The sequence below is a fragment of the Polyodon spathula genome, chromosome 30, assembly GCF_017654505.1.
Source record: "Polyodon spathula isolate WHYD16114869_AA chromosome 30, ASM1765450v1, whole genome shotgun sequence".
NCBI lineage: Eukaryota > Metazoa > Chordata > Actinopteri > Acipenseriformes > Polyodontidae > Polyodon > Polyodon spathula.
The window spans coordinates 543,359-560,578 of record NC_054563.1 but is presented as its reverse complement, the minus strand read 5'-3'; the positions used below and the strand labels follow the sequence as shown (position 1 = coordinate 560,578).

Genomic DNA, 17,220 nt, shown 5'->3' with positions numbered 1-17,220 from the left:
TAGTTTCAAATCCAGCTGCACTGCACAGATCAAGCATGGGCTCCTGCTAGTTTCAAATCCAGCTGCACTGCACAGATCAAGCATGGACTCCTGCTAGTTTCAAATCCAGCTGCACTGCACAGATCAAGCATGGGCTCCTGCTAGTTTCAAATCCAGCTGCACTGCACAGATCAAGCATGGACTCCTGCTAGTTTCAAATCCAGCTGCACTGCACAGATCAAGCATGGGCTCCTGCTAGTTTCAAATCCAGCTGCACTGCACAGATCAAGCATGGGCTCCTGCTAGTTTCAAATCCAGCTGCACTGCACAGATCAAGCATGGACTCCTGCTAGTTTCAAATCCAGCTGCACTGCACAGATCAAGCATGGACTCCTGCTAGTTTCAAATCCAGCTGCACTGCACAGATCAAGCATGGACTCCTGCTAGTTTCAAATCCAGCTGCACTGCACTGTTAGCTGAGCAGGCTCAGAATCTCCTGTTGCTCAGCAAAGAGAATGTCTCTGCTACAGTTAATCGATACAGGTATACATGTACAGGTAGTCTCTCATAGGGGTGTAACCGTATCACAATAGAAATATGTTTGTGATATATGATCAAAATCACTGCATAGCTCAGTGTATGTAATTCACCAAATGGTTCTTGAATAGGAATCGCTACTCTCCCCTGTTTCATTTAATCTGAATGCATCGTTACACCCCTAGGCTCTCTTAAAGCGTTGGTGTTAAGGGGTTTGCAATACTTCACCCTTTTTATTCTCTGCCACCGTATTTCGAAACCGTGCGACAGTAACAGAAACTAGGCTTTCTGTACTAATGCAAATCAATCTACTTTGTGTTCCCTGGAAAGACTAAAAGACCTTCTCATCGTTCGCACTTAACACTGTGCACGGCTGTGTATTGTCCTGGATTTACCGTTTTCTTAAGGGTCTACTTGTTGTTTTGTTTTTTAATCTTTGGGGACAGGATAACATAACAGATTTTAAAAAACAGTTTACTGCCGGGTGATACATTTTAACTGGTCAGTTTTGCAAGACACACATATTCCAAATGGACCAGAAAAAGAGTGACCTGCATCTGTATGCCATAAAACAGAATAAAATATGAACTGTAATGGATAACTTTGCTGGTTTACTATATTACACTCGAGTCTGCAGTCATAATAAATCAGCAATGTACATAATACAGACTTCTCTACAAGAGTAGCTGCTGGTGAGCTGGACGTGTGTACAGATAAATGTTAAACTGCCCGATCAACGTTTCAGCGGACAGACTCGTTTCTCTGTAACTGTAAACGCAAGCCCTTTCATGAAAGCGAAACGAGAAGCAGACGCGCTGACGTCACACGCAGGGCTTCCTCCTGCGGGCTGGGGTGCAACATGGCTCCGTGTCACGTCTTGAAGTGCTGTCAGAAGGTTTTATCGTGGGTTCCTGTTGTTTTTATCGCGCTTGTGGTCGGCTGGTCGTACTATGCGTATGTGCTGGAGCTTTGTATCTGTAAGTAGCGGGTGTTTGATGAGCGGTTTGTGAGCGTGTGTCTGTGTGCAATGTGGATCCATGAAGCAGGAGGCGCGTCTCATTCTCAGATTGAGTGTACAAGATCTGCTCAATTATAACACAGTGTGCTTCTGCAACTCGCTCTGCGCAGGCATGACTGAGGCTCTGTGGGGACTGGACGGAACCAGGCAGGCTACTGTCTATATTTAGTGAGTAATTGTCATTCCACTGGATAGATAGCCAAATGTTGCATTGAGTCTAAGTATTATCTATAACCCAGCACAACAGCTCCACACTTGCGTATAGTCAAACGTGTTTATTATATTTATTTTAGAACAATCAATGTGTTTTGAACAACACGCCCGACACACTGAAGCAGATACGCTTAATATGCGGTAAATCATTCCTTTTGCGTAAACTTACTGTGTATTACGGTACGCGGTTTCCATGGTGTGCTGACATGCAGAGAGATGTGTTCCTGCTTCAATTACTTTGGGATACGTCAGTGATTGTGTGTGTGCTGTGTAGCCTACATCGCACAATGATACAGTCATGTGTGTGTGTGTGTGTGTGTGTGTGTGTGTGTATAGATAGATAGATAGATAGATAGATAGATAGATAGATAGATAGATAGCCAAGTTCTCTAATTAATACTAGTAAGGGCAGTGAAATTGTAAATACGAGGTGAGTTTGTGCAGTAGGTTCTAGACTCGTGGCAGGTTAAGGGTTGCCCAGCTGAATGAAAAGTAAACCTGTATTCAGAAGGCGGTAACTTCTTTCTTGTTAGTCCCCCAGTATTCAGTGGATCACTGTATTTGTTGGGTGCTTGTAACAGTGCAACACGTTTATTATTATTATTTTAAAAAGCTTAAATTGATTCTGGCTGTTAACCCTTAGCAAGCTGAGTCAGTATAGCAGTCGGCATGAGAAGTTCCTCGTCATTAACTAGCTTCAGTGTTTAGTGATTAACTGTGCTGCAGTGTAAAGCACTATCTTTGAGTGAGTTTGGCAGTAACGCACATGCATCTTCACGTGTGCTGTACTGTAAGTAAGTGTGGCTGTTCTCCAGTAGTGATTGAATGAGATCTTTACACCTCTTGTGCTGCAAGCACACTCCTCACACACTAGCATCGCTGCTTCCCTGTTGACTCCTCTGCTTGTTTGTCACTCTGATCTGGTAGAGCTATGTGTAGCGCATGTGATAATAAAATGAAATGCATTGTTCACTGCAAGGACCATTGTTTTCCAGATCATACCAATTAGCAAAGCGTTTGCATTGCTAATCATCAAAGTGGGTTCTAGGCAGTTCATTTACACAATGACATAATGGCAGGTGCTGTAAGCTATCTGGACTTAACCTTTACATGTGTGTGTTTTTTTTTTTTTTTTAATGGAATTCAGGAAGAATCCTCTAGCTTGTTAAAAATAAGTGAAATCTTAAGAGTCCCTGACTGCTCCGCCTTGCTTTTAGAGAAGGGGCAGGGTGTGTATGAGTTGGGTGTGAGATATCTGTACAGTACACTAGCAGCCTGTCCCGATGCTGATCAATACAGGCTAGCACACTAGCAGCCTGTCCCGATGCTGATCAATACAGGCTAGCACACTAGCAGCCTGTCCCGATGCTGATCAATACAGGCTAGCACACTAGCAGCCTGTCCCGATGCTGATCAATACAGGCTAGCACACTAGCAGCCTGTCCCGATGCTGATCAATACAGGCTAGCACACTAGCAGCCTGTCCCGATGCTGATCAATACAGGCTAGCACACTAGCAGCCTGTCCCGATGCTGATCAATACAGGCTAGCACACTAGCAGCCTGTCCCGATGCTGATCAATACAGGCTAGCACACTAGCAGCCCCGATTCTGATCCCGATGCTGATCAATACAGGCTAGCACACTAGCAGCCTGTCCCGATGCTGATCAATACCTAGCGATGTCTGATCAATACAGGCTAGCACACTAGCAGCCTGTCCCGATGCTGATCAATACAGGCTAGCACACTAGCAGCCTGTCCCGATGCTGATCAATACAGGCTAGCACACTAGCAGCCTGTCCCGATGCTGATCAATACAGGCTAGCACACTAGCAGCCTGTCCCGATGCTGATCAATACAGGCTAGCACACTAGCAGCCTGTCCCGATGCTGATCAATACAGGCTAGCACACTAGCAGCCTGTCCCGATGCTGATCAATACAGGCTAGCACACTAGCAGCCTGTCCCGATGCTGATCAATCAGGCTAGCACACTAGCAGCTATGCACAATACAGGCTAGCAGCCTGTCCCGATGCTGATCAATACAGGCTAGCACACTAGCAGCCTGTCCCGATGCTGATCAATACAGGCTAGCACACTAGCAGCCTGTCCCGATGCTGATCAATACAGGCTAGCACACTAGCAGCCTGTCCAGATGCTGATCAATACAGGCTAGCACACTAGCAGCCTGTCCCGATGCTGATCAATACAGGCTAGCACACTAGCAGCCTGTCCCGATGCTGATCAATACAGGCTAGCCACTGCAGCCTGTGATGCTAGCACACTAGCAGCCTGTCCCGATGCTGATCAATACAGGCTCCCTGTTGTGCCAGCAACAGGAACGCTTTATTTATTCCATCATCCAGATTTGTTTACGTCTGCGTCTCATGATATCAGGGACAGCTATTGGTTTGCTCAGTTTTCTATGCTGTCTGCTCATTGAAATGGCGTTGTATTTAAAATGTAGCTTTAAAAGAATTACATGAAAGAGAGAGAGTACTGAGAAAGGACTGCAGAGAATACATTTTTTTACAATTCTTTTTTTTGTCTTTGATTTTCAGTCACAATTAGGAACACTGGTGAAAAAGGTGAGTGTCTGCTGATTTTATTCATGTTTTAATACCTGCTCCTGGAGCTCTGCTGGAAACATACTAAAGCACACTGACTTTATTGCCATGTTATCATGACCCCGTCAGCAGTGAAGAGTTGAGTGAATTGGAGTTTATCAGACACTGAGATGAATTGCTTTGCAAGGCTGTGTCTTGCACTCCTCCAAGATGTTCCACAGTAAGTGGTTGTAAGTGATTAGATCAACCTGTTAGTTCAATATTTCATGAACATGTTTAATAAGAAGCATGCTGCCTAATGACCACTTACACCCTTTTAATGACTCCTCTGTGTTCTCCAGTGCATTTTGGGTTATATAGGGCTATTGCACCTAACACCGCCATCAGTGGTCATCTTAGAAAAACTGGCTCTTGTAAAGTCGTGGTTCAGCACATGTTTTGAATGAACCGTTACGATGTGGTTTGCTAAGTTTATTGGTTTTAGATGGAATAGCCCAGTTTTTTTTTGTCTCATTGAATTTCTGTGCTCTGCTTTTTTCCTCTCGCTCTTTGCTCTGCACAGGGCTGCTTTCTGCTGACTTTCTCTTATTCATTTTGCAGTTGTCTACCTTGTGATATTCCATCTATCATTCATCATGTTTGTATGGTCCTACTGGAAGACCATTTTCTCAAAACCAGCCAATCCATCCAAAGAGGTAACTATCAGGATTTGTTTATGAGCTGAAGCTGTGTATTTCATGAATTCTGGTGATTTGTGTGTACAGTCTCTTACTGTACATAACCAACAGAGACTAAAACAGTGTACCTCATGCTGACATTGTAATTAAACATGACATAGTGCTTTGTACATCTGTCTCGTTCACGCGAGTGTAACCTGAAATCTTAGTGGCAAGTGGCTCTTGAGCTAATGGATGCAAAGCTGGATTTGATTAGAGCATTTTACAGCACTGGTGTCGACCGAGGACTACCCATAGAAATAGGTGCAGTGTGAAATGCTCTTACTAACAACCAGGAGTGTCTTATCCCGGCGAGGTGTAAGTTGATCAAGCCCATGGAGCAGGCGCTGGACCCCTGGGTGGGTAGTTTGGGTATTTATTTTCATTTTATCACAGCATGGTCCTGTTGTATAGAGTATACTGGTTATAGTGGATAGATTTATTATTATTATTTTATTTATTTATTTACAGGGTTTTATCAAATGTTATGTTGAACGTTTAAAAATGAAATGTGTTTGTTTTAATCCAAACATTTCTGAATATTTAAAAAGACAAATACAAAAAATGTATTTGAGGGGACTCCCGAGTGGTGCATCCAGTAAAAGTGCTCCGTGTGGAGTGAAGGATGCTCCCTGTAGCCTGGAGATCGCTGGTTCAAGTCCAGGTTATGCCATCACCGATCGTGGCCGGGTGTTCCCAGGGGGCGGCACACAACTGGCTGAGCGCCACCCGGGTGGGGAGAGTTCATGTCAGCAAGGTAATCCTCAGTTCACTGCGCACCAGCAGCTCCTGTGGCTGCTGTAGAAGCCACTCAGATCTGCGTTGTCCTCCGGCACTGTGGGTCTGGTGGCTTCACAGAAGACCTGCAGCGTGAAAAAAAGACGACTTGGCGGGACACGTTTCGGCGGACGCGTGTGTCTGCCGCCGTTTCCCGAGTCGGCGCAGGAGTGGTAAAACTAATAGTTGGGCATTCCAAATTAGGGAGAAAACCAGGATAAACCATTGATGATAACTAAATAAAAAATGCATTTGGTTTTAATTCTATATGTAATTACAGTGAGTGTGGTATAAACCTTTAATACATATACTGTACTGGTATAAAGAAGAAGAAACATCTGTCAGGCTACTTGCTGTAATCCCTCTTGATTGTATTGGCATGCCATTCATTTGAGCTAACTTCAAAACATCCACTTACTGTAATAGTTTACTCTAAGTGGTTATAGCTAATGGAATAATACCATAAGTCTGGCCTTTTGTGCACTTCAGTTTGCTTTAGAAGTCTCACGTGCAGTTTTGAAATAAACCAGTTGTTGCAAATATATTTTCAAAGAAGCGGATATAAAGAGTGTTCCCACAGTGTAACATGGTTCTGTGTGTTGTGTGTGTGGTCGGGGTTGTGGGGCTCCTCTGTGTGTCGTGTGTGTGTGGTCGGGGTTGTGGGGCTCCTCTGTGTGTCGTGTGTGTGTGGTCAGGGGTTGTGGGGCTCCTCTGTGTGTTGTGTGTCTGGTCGGGGTTGTGGGGCTCCTCTGTGTGTCGTGTGTGTGTGGTCGGGGTTGTGGGGCTCCTCTGTGTGTCGTGTGTGTGTGGTCAGGGTTGTGGGGCTCCTCTGTGTGTTGTGTGTCTGTTGTCGGGTTTGTGGGGCTCCTCTGTGTGTTGTGTGTGTGGTCGGGGTTGTGGGGCTCCTCTGTGTGTCGTGTGTGTGTGGTCGGGGTTGTGGGGCTCCTCTGTGTGTTGTGTGTGCGTGGTCGGGTTGTGGGGCTCTCTCTGTGTGTGGTGGGTGTGGGGCTCCTGGTGTTGTGTGTGCGTGGTCGGGTTTGTGGGGCTCCTCTGTGTGTCGTGTGTGCGTGGTCGGGTTGTGGGGCTCCTCTGTGTGTTGTGTGTGTGGTCGGGGTTGTGGGGCTCCTCTGTGTGTCGTGTGTGCGTGGTCGGGTTGTGGGGCTCCTCTGTGTGTCGTGTGTGCGTGGTCGGGTTGTGGGGCGTGTGTTGTGTGCGTGGTCGGGTCTCCTCTGTGTGTTGTGTGTGTGGTCGGGGTTGTGGGGCTCCTCTGTGTGTTGTGTGTGTGGTCGGGTTGGGGGCTCCTCTGTGTGTTGTGTGGGGTCGGGTCCCTCTGTGTGTCGTGTGTGTGTGGTCGGGTTGTGGGGCTCCTCTGTGTGTTGTGTGTGCGTGGTCGGGTTGTGGGGCTCCTCTGTGTGTTGTGTGTGGGTCGGGTTTGTGGGGCTCCTCTGTGTGTTGTGTGTGTGGTCGGGTTGTGGGGCTCCTCTGTGTGTTGTGTGTGTGGTCGGGGTTGTGGGGCTCCTCTGTGTGTCGTGTGTGTGTGGTCGGGTTGTGGGGCTCCTCTGTGTGTCGTGTGTGTGTGGTCGGGTTGTGGGGCTCCTCTGTGTGTCGTGTGTGCGTGGTCGGGTTGTGGGGCTCCTCTGTGTGTCGTGTGTGCGTGGTCGGGTTGTGGGGCTCCTCTGTGTGTCGTGTGTGCGTGGTCGGGTTGTGGGGCTCCTCTGTGTGTCGTGTGTGCGTGGTCGGGTTGTGGGGCTCCTCTGTGTGTCGTGTGTGCGTGGTCGGGTTGTGGGGCTCCTCTGTGTGTCGTGTGTGCGTGGTCGGGTTGTGGGGCTCCTCTGTGTGTCGTGTGTGCGTGGTCGGGTTGTGGGGCTCCTCTGTGTGTCGTGTGTGCGTGGTCGGGTTGTGGGGCTCCTCTGTGTGTTGTGTGTGTGGTCGGGTTGTGGGGCTCCTCTGTGTGTCGGTGTGCGGGTTGTGGGGCTCCTCTGTGTGTCGTGTGTGGGTGGTCGGGTTGTGGGGCTCCTCTGTGTGTTGTGTGTGTGGTCGGGGTTGTGGGGCTCCTCTGTGTGTTGTGTGTGTGGTCGGGGTTGTGGGGCTCCTCTGTGTGTCGTGTGTGCGTGGTCGGGGTTGTGGGGCTCCTCTGTGTGTCGTGTGTGTGGTCGGTTTGTGGGGCTCCTCTGTGTGTCATGTGTCACATGCTCTTGAATAGTGCCCTTCAGATTTGGTTGTTTGTGTTTTATACACACTCTTCTCTCTGTGCATTAACACAGCAATGTCATGTTACTGGTTGCAGTTCTGTTTGCCCAAAGCAGATAAAGAGCAGTATGAGAGAGAAGAAAGGCCAGAGGCACAGCAAGAAATCCTCAAGAGAGTAGCTCAAGACTTGCCTCTCTACACCAGGACAGGCACCGGAGGTGAGCTTCCTGCCAGGCTCGGAGATGGACAAGAGTACGCAAAGTAGCTATACAATAAAAACATGTGTTTCTTTCTTCCTCTTCAGCTGTACGGTACTGTGACAGGTGTCAAGTAATAAAACCTGATCGATGTCACCATTGCTCTGCATGTGATATGTAAGTCCCTTTTTATATTCCTTCTAATAAGGAAATGTACTTGACTCATTGCGGCTGTAGGAATTGCAATGGGTTTTATATTGGCGTGAGCCTTTCTGTTTCGCCTCGCACCTTTGGCAATGTGCTGAACTTCAATTAGTAAGTTTTCAGTGGCTTGCAGATATGACTCTCTTCACAGTAAGGGCATGGTAAAATTAAAACAAATATCTAAATAAAAACTATGCAGCACAAACGCATTTTAATTGATTGATGATACAAAAAATGTATACCTCGTATTGGAGCAGAATTTCTCTTGATCGACACTCGAGCCTGATTTAAGACTACCTGTCTGTGGTGATCATGACCTGATCAATACAGTTGATTTCCAGCGTTTACAGTACGTTTAATCACCCGTTTTCAAGCAGTCTGTTTGTACACGGCCCCTTGGGTGGTCAGTATAAGCAGGTTGTGCTGTAAATAGAATTGCGGCTGTGCCTGTTTCTCACTCCATTTAAAGGGCCTGCACTCTGTGCACAGTCTGTGATGACAACCCAACAGCAAAAGGTATAAATCATGTCTGGGGCTGTGAATAAGTATCTGATTTCTCAAGAACGCTCGTGCAGTGTTATGAACTCGAGTGTAATGTCTTAGTAAGCTTCGTAAGCCTCTTATGCTTTTGTCATTAACCTTGTTGTAAGAATCTTTTTGCTTTCAACTTGGAGCTGTATTTCTTCTCTGTATACTGTCAAATATAGACTGGCTGCAATGCTGTATCTCTCTAAACCGTTCTGCCGTGCAATCAGTAGTGTTGGTGTAATAATCGCCTGGGTATAACTGCATGGTTCTGAAGTTGAAAAATAGCAACACACTGCAATAATAAATTTAACAAAGCAAAATAAAAGTACAGAAAGTGAATGCAGAAATAAATTGCATTGTTAGAGGTGACATGTCGCTTGTGCTTCAATGAAAAAATAACTGTTTGGTGAAAGGTTGTTTTGACTCAGTATAAATCTGTTTGGTCACTGGGAGTTCTGCTAGGGTTGTGTTTTTCCAGTTACTTGGTGCTGAAAGACTTGTTTCTTGTATTTCTTTATAGGTGTGTTCTGAAAATGGATCATCATTGTCCTTGGTATGTGTTTGGTTTTTGTTTTATAATAGCATTGATTGCTTGTGGTTATCTCTAACAGTTATGACTTTGCATGCATTGTAATACGATGCTGAGATTATGTTTCCTTTTTCCAAGGGTGGCCACTGTGATTTATTTCTGCTTGAAGTTAAAGGCCTATGCTTTCCCCTATGGGACAAATCGAAGGCAAATTGCCCCTCCATAGTAAATGTACCGTATTATATGGGCAATTTGCCCACAGCTGAAAAAGTGTTTATTCTTTTTTAGAGTAAATGTAGTGCTGGGGTCAAAGTGCTGTGTTTTCAATGAATTTCTCTTGTTTCTTGTAGGGTGAATAACTGTGTTGGATTTTCAAACTATAAGTTCTTCGTCCTGTTTCTGGCATATTCATTGATCTACTGTTTGTTCATTGCTGCCACAGTGCTGCAGTATTTCATTAAGTTCTGGGCAGTAAGTTTACATTTCTTTGCTTCCTGATAGTGTCTGAAATCAAATGCTATCCTGTGATCAATGTTAAATTGCAGTCTGCTTCACTCTCATGACCATGGAAGTAAGCACAGCCTCTACTTCTTGCTGTAGTCGGTGCACTTTCGTTTAGTCAAGTGACAACTTTCGGTTGTGTGCTGGCAGATTTTTTTTTTTTGCCTGTGCAGAATCCCAATGCATTTCACAAAGAGAGACGACCCCCAGTCAGTCTAGCAGTGGCTGTTTTCAACGGCATACAAATCATTTTCTCCTGATGACTCAACAAAGCAAACCTCTCATAAAAATAGCATGTCTAACTAACAGAGGTATTCAGCCACTATACAAAGACCTTTAGAAAAGGCACGTGGAGGCAGCATCCTGTGTGGCGGCTGGGATTGAGAGCGCTGCAAGTCCTCCTGAATCCTGGCCCCATTCAGCCCTGAGCCCCTCTACCAGCTCTGCACAAGGCACTATGTCGAGACCTCGCTGCTGCACTTCTGATCTGGCACAAATTTGAACCCAGGTTTCCAGAGGTGAAAGGGCAAGGGCAATAAATAATAATCCCCTAATGCTGCTTTTTCATATACAAAAATATACAAAGAGGTTAAGTGTTTTTCTTTCATGGGTGCCTGTTCCTGTCAAGTATTTCAGTTTCTGCCCTGCATTTCTGTCTTCCATGGCTTTAAACATTGCATGTTTTTATTGTGCCACCTGCTGTATGAACGGCACTTCAGCTTGCTAAGTGTGAATGATGAGCTGTGCAATGCATTCGTTGTACTCTTGGCATTTACATGTTGTGCTCTTGTTCATTCAAAATATCTTCATGGGTTTGTTCTTGATTTAGTGGTAAAAAAAAGAAAATGCTTCCTAATATTCACACGTCGCGCCTCCCTCCCTCCCTCAGCGCCTACATCCCTCCCTCCCTCAGCGCCTCCCTTCCTCCCATCTTCCCTCCCTCAGCACCTTCCTCCCTCCCTACCTCAGCGCCTCCCTTCCTCCCTCCCTCAGTGCCTCCTTCCCTCCCTCCCTCAGCGCCTTCCTCTCTCCCTCCCTCCCTCAGCGCCTTCCTCCCTCCCTACCTCAGCGCTTTCCTCCCTCAGCGCCTTCCTCCCTCCCTCCCTCAGCGCCTTCCTCCCTCCCTACCTCAGCGCCTCCCTTCCTCCCTCCCTCAGAGCTACTGACTATTTTCTCACTTCATTTCCATCCCATCCCATTAAGCTCCTTTACGTTGTGTTCTAATAGTCTGTCTCTGTTTGCACTAAGCTTTGCCGCAGGAAAGCTGCAGAGAATTGTCCAAAGGTAAAAGTGCTGATGTCAATCCTTTTGCAGTGCTTGCGATTTCTAGCTTGTGCCTTTGAGCTCAGGCTTTGCTTCACTGTTTGTTTGTTAGTGTTAGTGTTGTACAGTATAGTTCAATCATGATTTATTTTTTTAATTGATTACCTTTGATGTGAAGCTCTTCAGGTGTGATGCAATGCGGACATTTTTGCTTATATGGAAATAAAACTATTAGGATTCAGGGTTGGGCACCATTCCTGTTTTTCAGTTCCCATTCCCTTTTCATCAATTCCAGCAATTAGTGTGTCTCTGAAATATCCATTTGCATTCGTTTTGAAGGAACTGAAATTGGGGATTGAGTTTAAACAGGAATTGGGATTGAAAACCAGGAATTGTCCCCCATGCTGTTAGCATTGCCTCTGATGAAAGGTTAGGTTAGAGCTAGTTTCACAGACCCTGTCCAGCACTAATCTCAGACAGCCTGACTCAAGGGAACATCAGGCAGTCCATGATTAGTGCTAGTCAGGGTCTGTAAAACCTGCTAAGGAGCCAGGAGCATTTCAGGAGAGACTACGGTATTCGGTGCCTTTACGTTTTCCAGTGAGTCTCTTGGGATCGTCTTGCGTATCTCTTTATTTGTGCCTTTTTGTTTTCCTCTCAGAGTGAACTTCCAGACTCTCACGCCAAATTCCACGTGCTGTTTCTGTTTTTTGTGGCGGCCATGTTCTTCATCAGTATTCTGTCCCTGTTCAGCTACCACTGCTGGCTCGTTGGTAAGAACAGATCTACCATAGGTAAGAAACCCTGCTCTGAAGAGTGAACAATGCTGTGGGAATTCATTGTACATCTCGCTACGTGTGAACAGGATGTGCAGAGGGTGTAATAAATGCAGTGTCCACACCAGGGGTCGCAAAAAGTGTCCGTGTTTACTTAATTCAAATAACAAAAAGAATGAAAGGTCTCAAAAGTAAAGCAGGTTGCCCCTATACCAGCAGTGGTGCAGGGGAAGCACAACGCGGTGGGTTGCAGTCCCAAACTAAACAAACAAATCAAAACACTCCAGTAAGCGCAAGTCCTCCGTGCACGAGGCTGTGCTCTTGGTGAAGGGCTGGTGGTGCTGCATTGCGCTGTGCTGTGCAGTGAGACGGTGAATCGGGTATGCGCTGGCTCCCTGGCTGCAGCTCCGGTCTCCGTTTTACTCTTTACATGTTCCCTCTGACCACACTGGTCTCTTCTCGTGCTTCTCACAGACAACCTCTCTCTCCAACATCCCCTCCCTTTGTACTACCCAACTTCTCCCTGCAATCAGTGTGACACTCTGGTGTAACCAGCTACTTGGCCCGCAGCTGATCGCATTTGAGTCGTTTCCTGTACTGACAGCTACGTGCCCCCACCAAGACGGCCGACTTCGACGCCCGCCATGGAGTCGACCCGTCTGTGGGGAAGCGTACCAACCTTACACAGCGGCTTTTCAGATCTGGAGGGCGATTTACTGCATCGATTCTTTCTCTCTATCGCACTACTGTATGCTCATTTCTGTTGATACCAAATAGTAAACTGTACTAACCTAATGCATATTATTGCACAGGTGTATTCTACAGTAATGTCATATTGTTATCCCAGCTAACTGGAATCAAAGAACTGATGAACTAATTGAACTGTAGAATAGGTGTTATAAGATTTCTCAGGAAGATTAACCAGAGATCTTGTGTTTTTTTTTTTTTCCAGAAGCTTTCCGTGGACCTGTGTTCAGAAATGGTCCGGATAGAAATGGGTTTTCACTTGGGTTCAGCAAGAACCTGAAGGAAGTGTTTGGAGATGAGAAGAAGTACTGGCTGGTGCCCGTGTTTACAAGGCAGGTGTCCTGTGGCATTCACAAAGATTATTATTATTATTATTCCTATGCTTTATTATTCATATGGTTATTGTTTATTAAGTTAGGAAAGTGTCGTTGCTGATTGCACCACTGCTTGTGTTCAGTGAAAGCGTCGTTGCTGATTGCACCACTGCTTGTGTTCAGTGAAAGTGTCGTTGCTGATTGCACCACTGCTTGTGTTCAGTGAAAGCGTCGTTGCTGATTGCACCACTGCTTGTGTTCAGTGAAAGCGTCGTTGCTGATTGCACCACTGCTGCTTGTGTTCAGTGAAAGTGTCGTTGCTGATTGCACCACTGCTTGTGTTCAGTGAAAGTGTCGTTGCTGATTGCACCACTGCTTGTGTTCAGTGAAAGCGTCGTTGCTGATTGCACCACTGCTTGTGTTCAGTGAAAGCGTCGTTGCTGATTGCACCACTGCTTGTGTTCAGTGAAAGTGTCGTTGCTGATTGCACCACTGCTTGTGTTCAGTGAAAGCGTGCACCACTGCTTGTGTTCAGTGAAAGCGTCGTTGCTGATTGCACCACTGCTTGTGTTCAGTGAAAGCGTCGTTGCTGATTGCACCACTGCTTGTGTTCAGTGAAAGCGTCATTGCTGATTGCACCACTGCTTGTGTTCAGTGAAAGTGTCGTTGCTGATTGCACCACTGCTTGTGTTCAGTGAAAGCGTCGTTGCTGATTGCACCACTGCTTGTGTTCAGTGAAAGCGTCGTTGCTGATTGCACCACTGCTTGTGTTCAGTGAAAGCGTCGTTGTCCTCTGGCTGGGTATTTAAGGAACTTTCAGTTCTGTTTGTGTCCCTGAACAGCTTGGGGGATGGATCTACTTTCCCAACACGACTGGTCAGTCTGGATCCAGAGCAGCCTACTATAGACGTCCAACCAGAATCTGCTAAAAGGTATTCTAAGTCATTCAAGTCCCTCTCGGCCAATTGAAATAGCTTGTTTCTCAAGATTCCAGAACCTTTTGTTGTGTCAATGTACTGGCAACCTCCAGCCTTAGATTGACTTCATGCTTGATTTCATGCTTGCTTTCACGCTCTGTATAACGCCTGGGAGATTTCAGTCGCATGTAGAGTCTGACGTAAAGGGTCCAGGGAAATGAATAGCATGATAGAGAGGACCCAAAAATGTGACTTTTATTAGGTTGCATGATTTTGTTTTTCAAATGAATGCCTGCCATCAACACCCCACTTTCAGGTTTCATATACATCCTTGTGGTGGTTGCTTTTCAAAGAGGTTTTATTATTAGGATTATTATTTGTTTAACCCTTTTGAAAGTTTGGGATCGGGGACATTTTTCAAATCCTGCAAACTATTTGATTATTATGTTTGCATTGTGTTTCATGTTTTATTTGAAATGTTATTGTACATGTACACCTTTTACAAAGTGGAAAATCTTGCATATTTCTGTCCAGCAGGTGGCACTATTGAAACATATCTATTCCCTATTAAATAAACAGTTATATGCTATGGAATGTGCAGTCCCTTAAGTCCTTTTGATAAGTGAAGTTGGTCAACTGATTTTCCTTCACTGCCCCCTCTCCTTGTCTGTCTCAGGCACAGCTTCAGATCACCCTGTTTCTGTGGGTCCTCTGCTTGTGAGTGCTGTGTTTGCTGTCTGTTCTCCACCTCCTTTGTTGTTTCAGTGTTGCAGATGGGCATTCCTGTGCCACAAGGCCCCTAAGTGAGTCCCAGAACCGGCTTCTGGGGAACGACCAGCATTCTACGGAGGATGGATTGGATGCAGACCACCTTAAATTCGGTATGAATTGTACAGCAGCCTTTTCTCTCCTAGTCAGTCCGTCATGCTAGACAAAGTGTGAGCATCTTAAGTCTGGCCACCTCTTTATAATTCGTGCAACCTTGCCCTTCAGTTTTATATTTCAAGTGGTAAACGCTGTGTTTACTAAGTTGTTTAATATACCTTTTGCAGACGCAAAAAACAATGTCACAGTTTCCGTGGAAAGTGAATCTTAGTTCGTCAATTCAAGGTAAGATCATTTTTTTACACTAACAGCTAATAAACAGAAGTCTTAAACTTACTTTCCTAAATTTAACATTACAGTCCAAGGTTATTGCTAATCCAGGTGTCTGAAACCAGCAAGAAGGGTCTAGTGAACCACAGAATATTCACACCTTTGAAGTTGGATTTCAGGATCTCTAGATACTTGCTTTCTTACCCTTTTAAACTTTCAATGTAAGAACACTAGCGGCTAGTTTCAGACTCTGACTGACTGTGCAGACGTAGCCAGGGTAGTTCAATATAACAGTAACTCAGCCTGTGAAACGTGCTGTAAATCTATTGGTCTTCTAAAACTGATTTAGCAGCTGTATGGCTGTTTATTCAATGCATGCATGTTTGTTTGTTTGTATTCTTTCAGCTGTGGTGAATATGAAGTTGCTGGAATGGATATTTCTCAAGTACTAACGGTTCACAGAGGATACACGGGGGTTAAATCAGTGGTGTCCAACCTTTTACGGTCCAGTGAAACATCGGCCACTGTTAAAAGTAGTAGATGACTGTCCAGCGCGCGTGTGTGTGTGTGTCTCTCTCTCTCTCTCTATCAATCTATCTGTCTGTCATGTGGGTCACATGGTTTCATCTATGTTAACGTGTTGCCTAGTAAATATAGGGCTGATTTCAAATGTGGAGCAAGTAGGTAACTGGCTTCAAACTTGGGGAGTTTTTTTTAATTTATTTTTATAAATGGATTGAGCCGTTCTTGCTTTTAAAATTCATGGAATAACTAGGAAGGCATGACTCCACCCCTCACGCAGGTGAAAGAGAGGACACCTCTGTTCTAGAGCAGCCTTTCTGAACTGTCAGTGAAACCGCAGGGCTGCCTGGCTCTACCCCATCTCTGTTTGCCTCAGCGTGGGCAGCACCACTCTGTAAACTCTGGCGTTGAAACTGGGCAGGGGCATAAAGAACACTAAAACATCCTTCCATAGACCATACATTGAATGCAGTGTAATTCAGACCTCAGTGAAGTAGGATTATGGTTGCTCTTTATTGTCGAGTTGTTTACAGAGTCGTCGTTTTTTTTTTTTGCATATTACAAGAAGCCATACCTTCAATGTATCTTTTGTATGTTTTTGTACCTGTATAAGGTGTTTTTACCTATGAATTTATTTTTTGATTTTTGGGGGCGGGATGTGTTTAATCAAGGTCTTTATTCCTTCATATTTCAGAACTGTTAATATTTCACACAAATTTCATCATGGGGTAAAGATTTTAATACATATAGCCCCAAAGCCATTACAGCTGTAATCATGTCAAGTTTTGATAATGTTTTGATTTATGGAAGATTTGTTATTCTAGCTGTATACTATAAAGAAGGGCTTGACTAAAAATAAGGTTTTGTTTATGTATGCTGTCCTAACACCTCTGCGGTACCAAATATAATGCAGGAAAATATTAAAACAGGTTTTCTATTTTCTGGGTTATGTCACAGTATCTTGATTTGTTTCAAACATTTAAACATTATTTTTATTATTATTATTATTATTTCATCAGGACTCCATAAGCTTTTGGTACGCTTTTTAAATTAAATCAATCAATCAATCTTTATTTTATATAGCGCCTTTTCATAGTGGGCCACCATCACAAAGCTCTTTACAAGATAGTGAGGAACAATGCATAATACATGAAATACAGTGAAATACAGGGCATGGCACATTCAATACAAACAAGTGTAGGTGTTTACAAACAAATGTAATAAAAAGGCATTGCTTTTTCCCCAAGCTTTCAGAGGAATTTCTGTATGGCTGTATTGCACTAATCAAATGCATCCATACATCTCAGTCAATATATTGTAGAAATACCATATTACTCCAATTTGGTGCCGCAGTGTTTTTTTTAAATTGATCAAAATGACTGCGGCCCTTAAACGAGGGCGGCCTTTATTAATAATACCGTGCTTTACAAACGCTGCAGTGTTTTACTACGTGATTCAAGGCATTGTAGAAGCGCCGCTGCGGGAGGCTCCGATCTGCAGCACTATACTCCTGTGTGTTTAGGGGCTTGTATGCAACACATTTACTGACCGTTAACGAGAGCCTATTAGGTGGGAGCTGGGAGGTCAAGGGAGTACTGTACCAGCGAATCAGGAGTGTGTGTTGGTTGCTA

The 17,220-nt window shown here is 45.0% G+C and overlaps 1 protein-coding gene across 3 annotated transcripts; it reads left to right on the top strand.

Annotated features, from left to right (window-relative positions):
• Positions 1-1,354: 1,354 nt before the first annotated feature.
• Positions 1,355-16,150, top strand: zdhhc20b (zinc finger DHHC-type palmitoyltransferase 20b). 3 transcript variants are annotated; one of them, XM_041233266.1, is made up of 14 exons: positions 1,355-1,493; positions 4,308-4,334; positions 4,914-5,008; positions 8,094-8,214; positions 8,301-8,370; positions 9,446-9,478; positions 9,805-9,925; positions 11,204-11,239; positions 11,880-12,012; positions 12,947-13,073; positions 13,898-13,987; positions 14,738-14,853; positions 15,025-15,082; positions 15,473-16,150. In XM_041233266.1, the coding sequence occupies exons 1-13, from the start codon at positions 1,376-1,378 to the stop codon at positions 15,066-15,068; spliced, it is 1,131 nt and encodes a 376-aa protein (XP_041089200.1). In that variant the 5' UTR covers positions 1,355-1,375; the 3' UTR covers positions 15,069-15,082; positions 15,473-16,150. The 3 variants fall into 3 exon arrangements, with proteins under 3 accessions (XP_041089200.1, XP_041089201.1, XP_041089202.1); XM_041233268.1 differs by lacking the exon at positions 1,355-1,493 and adding an exon at positions 1,520-1,702; XM_041233267.1 differs by lacking the exon at positions 11,204-11,239.
• Positions 16,151-17,220: the final 1,070 nt, after the last annotated feature.

Excerpts from the sequence above, each read along its gene's own strand:
- zdhhc20b (XM_041233266.1), top strand. The coding sequence starts at position 1,376 with ATGGCTCCGTGTCACGTCTTGAAGTGCTGTCAGAAGGTTTTATCGTGG. Across the intron at positions 4,335-4,913 it reads TAGGAACACTGGTGAAAAAG|TTGTCTACCTTGTGATATTC; the intron begins GTGAGTGTCTGC and ends TTCATTTTGCAG. Across the intron at positions 8,215-8,300 it reads CACCAGGACAGGCACCGGAG|CTGTACGGTACTGTGACAGG; the intron begins GTGAGCTTCCTG and ends CTTCCTCTTCAG.